General features: G+C 49.6%; 1 protein-coding gene across 3 annotated transcripts in view; it reads right to left on the bottom strand.

Moving 5' to 3' along the window:
• The window catches only part of LOC139748051 (uncharacterized), a 239,275-nt gene that overhangs the window by 100,635 nt on the left and 133,640 nt on the right, over positions 1-5,000 (bottom strand). For all 3 annotated transcript variants that reach the window (XM_071660649.1, XM_071660639.1, XM_071660631.1), the window contains one exon: positions 9-229. In XM_071660649.1, coding sequence (XP_071516750.1) covers positions 9-229 — 221 coding nt within the window. The remainder of the gene's footprint in view (positions 1-8; positions 230-5,000) is intronic.

Raw genomic sequence — 5,000 nt, 5'->3', positions numbered from 1 at the left:
GTACTTACGTCGACGGTGACTCCGGGCCTGGCGAAGATGGACTGGGCGGGCGTGGAGGCGTGGGCGGGCGTGGAGACGGGCATGTAGCGGTAGAACTCCTCGTCGTCCTTGTACCACTTGACGGAGTAGAGGGGCTCCCCCTCCAGGTCGTAGTCGCAGTTGAGCTCGGCGTCCTCCCCGCGGATCTTGTACACGGGGATCACCGTCTCCTGGATGATCAACCCCGAGCCTGCCGGGCAAAGAGAGAAAGAAAAGAGAGACATATTGAGACTGCCAGAGAAAGAAAGAGAGAGAGAGAGAGAGAGGGAGATAGAAAGAGATAGAGACAGACAGACAGAGAGATCGCCAGGAGAACCCACTACTTGCCCTGGGGCAGAGACGTTTCCTATCGACATGACATCAATATCTCAGGAGCTAGTCATTGCTGTCATGTTAGGTTTCCGGGGAGGTGCTAATTATTAACGGGTTGACATCAAAGTTCACCGGTCTTATACCGTCTGCTGAATAATGTGGTGGCTCCGTCCGGCAGGTGGGCCGGCATTTTCAATACACACGGACGGGCAAACTCACACACTTTTTACGGGCAACTAGATTAATAACTGAGAGACTTTAAACCACTCATCGCTGGTACGATCAAGCCATTCCCTGCGGTGTGCATGGACCGGTCAATCTCGACACTGCGCGCGCTGGCAGACAGCCCGCTCCTGGCTGGACAGAACCACAACCCGTCCTACATTAATAGTATTAGTAACACTATACTTCCTGGGGGTCAACAGATATACACAGGTGTGATACAGTTCTGAGATAAATGATGAAGAAAACTGAGTCATTCAGGCAAATGACCTTGTGTGAATGAGGATTCTCTATCTCATAAGGTGAGAACTAAGGAATCTGTGACTTGAAGTAAATACAGAAGAATACAACAAATACTGAAACACAGTTAAATGGAAAAAAAAAACATTAGGTAAATGTATTTGTAGCTAAGATCCCTACAGAATGTACAGTACTACAGGAAAGAAGAAATAACAATGGTGTACACACACACACACACACACATATATATATATATATATATATATATATATATATATATATATATATATATATATATATATATATATATATATATATATACTGGTATGTAACCTGTAATTCAGATTCCAAACATCAATTGACGAAGGTGATTAAGAACTGTATCAAATCAGGGGTCGGCAATATCACCAGTACACTATCAGAGATATACAAATAAATAAATGTATGATACAAAGACATAAATTAATTCAGAGTGACCCCAAAATCATCCAATGAATAACATATACACCAAATGCTCCCCTAAGGAAGAAAATAACGATTAATGAAGGTTCAGAAGTATCAGAAATCAGTTATCAGTGAGAGCATAACAGTAATCAATAATGGGTAAATTAATCTAATTGGTTACTCCTGGTTGCTTAAGGTTCGGATATTCAGTTAATGTGATTTGTATGTTGTATGTTGTATATTCAAAATTTTACATGACCAATAAAGAATCTTGATTTTTTATTATTTTGATTTGATTTGATCACATATATATGAAGAAGACTTCACAAAAACATGAAATTAAATATGGTAACATAAGTGGGAATGATGCACCAAGAAATACATAAGTTACCGAAGCGATGGGGCTGCAGCTGTCACGAAAATACAGTTACAATCACGGTCCTGTACTACATCTTCCCTGCAGTCCATGAATCGTGACACCAACCACGTATCAATGCGCGCGTATACACTGGTCACCATAGACCTAAGTATGTACGTTAAGCAACACTAAGAACGATTAACGCAACCATCCATTACATACTGAGACCTGATTGGTTAAACTCTTGACTTCCGTCTCTTGTCCTTATTCGAGAGTAGGTAATTATGATCTACCTACTGAGGGAGCCTCCACCTCGCCTTTTGACTTACTTACTACGCTGGGGGAAGGCTGCGGGGGTAGTAGTGACAGTGTCAAATGCTTTCTGCTACATCCCGATACCTGTAATGCAACCAATTTACTCCTTTGTCTAAAGTGAAGCTCACTACTCTCTTACAGAAGTCCAAGAGGTTTTGTTAGGCAGGATGACCACCTCCCATCCTTAAATCTATGTTCATCTCTCGTTAAGGTAATTCCTCCTTTCAAAAAGGTAATCAATCAACCATCAGGTTCCCGATTATCTTATCGGTTACTTCACAGACCACACTGGTCAAGCAGACGGCGATGAATCTAAGGGAGCTGTTTGTACCCTCTCCCGCTCTGTCTACGAATATTGCTTTCCAAGCCCCTCTCTCTCTCTCTCTCTCTCTCTCTCTCTCTCTCTCTCTCTCTGAGAAACACAGAGGTCAGATCATTGTATACGAGAGTACATGTCTCTATGTAATACACACACACACACACACACACACACACACACACACACAGAGGGATATGTGCATCTGTGAGAGTGTGGCACGTGACCTGGTTAACCTGTGGAAGGGTGGGGAGGAGGGTGGAGGTATGGTGTACATGCAGGTCACCTGGGGTGCAGGTCACCTAAGGGTTCACCTAGGGTCACAGGTCACCTGGGGTTACAGGTCACCTGGTGTGACCAGCAGTGGCAGCCGTGGTGCCTCATACAGAGGGCCTGCCACCTACTCCCTTCCCCTCAGCCTCTCACATTACCCCCCCAGCACTGTGGGATATGCAAATCACGGACATGGGAGCAAGATCTAGTGGTACCTGTCTCCTGGGATCTGTCTCTCTGTCTGTTTCCTCTGTCTGTTTTCCCCCCTAACCCGCCTGCCCTCACCCTCACCCCCCACACACCCCGACTCTCTCTCTCTCTCTCTCTCTCTCTCTCTCTCTCTCTCTCTCTCTCTGTAAAGACTGCTGTGTTCACCTTGCATTCCACCGTTGTCACACAGACCTAATGCTCTTTTCTCTATGTCGTCTGTGATTGTCGGGGGCTGTCTGTCTGTCTGTCTGTCTGTCTGTCGGTGTCAGCGATGGTGGTAGTCGTGGTTAACAGAGAGAAATGGTGGTGGTAGCGATGCTGGCAGTCGTGGGAAATGGTGGTGGTAGCGATGGTGGTAGTCGTGGTTAATAGTGGGAAATGGTAGTGGTAGCGATGGTGGTAGTCGTGGTTAATAGTGGGAAATGGTGGTGGTAGCGATGGTGGTAGTCGTGGTTAACAGTGGGAAATGGTGGTGGTAGCGATGGTGGTAGTCGTGGTTAATAGTGGGAAATGGTGGTGGTAGCGATGGTGGTAGTCGTGGTTAACAGTGGGAAATGGTAGGTGGTAGCGATGGTGGTAGTCGTGGTTGGTAGTATGAAATGGTGGTGGTAGCGATGGTGGTAGTCGTGGTTAATAGTGGGAAATGGTGGTGGTAGCGATGGTGGCAGTCGTGGTTAATAGTGGGAAATGGTAGGTGGTAGCGATGGTGGTAGTCGTGGTTAATAGTGGGAAATGGTGGTGGTAGCGACGGTGGTGGTAGTCGTGGTAATAATGGTGGTGGCAGCGATGGTGGTGGTAAGTCGTGGTAGCCATGGTGGTGGTGGCAGCAAAAGGAGAGGCCGGCGGCCACAGAGAGAGAGATACTCCAAGACAGAATAATTGAGTGCGAATTTTCCATTACTTGGGTGTGGGTCCTGAATCTTAATGTACATATATCCTCTCTCTCTCTCTCTCTCTCTCTCTCTCTCTCTCTCTCTCTCTCTCTCTCTCTCTCTCTATCTATCTATCTACCTATCTATCTATCTATCTATCTCCTGCCTGGATATCGGGAGGGCCAGCGACGGCACTTCAGAGGCCGTCGAGTCTCACGCCTTTGGCCCAGGTTGCTCACCCGCACGTGGGCTACCGGCATTCAGTCACACACACACACACACACACACACACAAACCACTGGACAACGCGTAACTCACACGACACGTTATCCCTGCGGTGAGCGCTACGCGTTAGCCCTCCCCTGTCTTCGTAGGCACTCGGCTGCTCTCCCTCTCTCCCTCCCTCTCCCCTCGACGTTCTCCGGTTCCCTCCCTCAGGGAGGGTGGAGGGCCGGACCAGGTGAGGGAGGGAAGGAGGGATGGAGGGATGGAGGGAGGGAGGGATGGAGGGTCGCCTCGCGTGCCCTCCATCGTTAAGAACGACCACTTCTCACACTGACCTGCTCCCCAGGCACACCCCACACCCCTTCCCCAGTGCCACTACACCTCCCATCATCCCCCCTTTTCCCCAGTGCCACTACACCTCCTTTATCCCCTTCCCCAGTGCCACTACACCTCCCATCATCCCCCCTTTCCCCAGTGCCACTACCCCTCCTTTATCCCCTTCCCCAGTGCCACTACACCTTCCATCATCCCCCCTTTTCCCCAGGCACACCCCACACCCCTTCCCCAGTGCCACTACACCTTCCATCATCCCCCCTTTTCCCCAGGCACACCCCACACCCCTTACCCAGTGCCACTACACCTCCCATCATCCCCCCTTTCCCCAGTGCCACTACCCCTCTTTTATCCCCTTCCCCAGTGCCACTACACCTCCCATCATCCCCCCTTTCCCCAGTGCCACTACCCCTCCTTTATCCCCTTCCCCAGTGCCACTACACCTTCCATCATCCCCCCTTTCCCCAGTGCCACTACCCCTCCTTTATCCCCTTCCCCAGTGCCACTACACCTTCCATCATCCCCCCTTTCCCCAGTGCCACTACCCCTCCTTTATCCCCTTCCCCAGTGCCACTACACCTCCCATCATCCCCCCTTTCCCCAGTGCCACTACCCCTCCTTTATCCCCTTCCCCAGTGCCACTACACCTTCCATCATCCCCCCTTTTCCCCAGTGCCACTACCCCTCCTTTATCCCCTTCCCCAGTGCCACTACACCTTCCATCATCCCCCCTTTCCCCAGTGCCACTACCCCTCCTTTATCCCCTTCCCCAGTGCCACTACACCTTCCATTATCCCCCCTTTCCCCAGAGCCACTATCCCTCCTTTATCCCCTTCCCCAG

Source organism: Panulirus ornatus, chromosome 5 (genome assembly GCF_036320965.1).
Source record: "Panulirus ornatus isolate Po-2019 chromosome 5, ASM3632096v1, whole genome shotgun sequence".
NCBI classification, from domain to species: Eukaryota; Metazoa; Arthropoda; class Malacostraca; order Decapoda; family Palinuridae; genus Panulirus; species Panulirus ornatus.
This window is presented reverse-complemented; position numbering and strand designations above follow the sequence as displayed.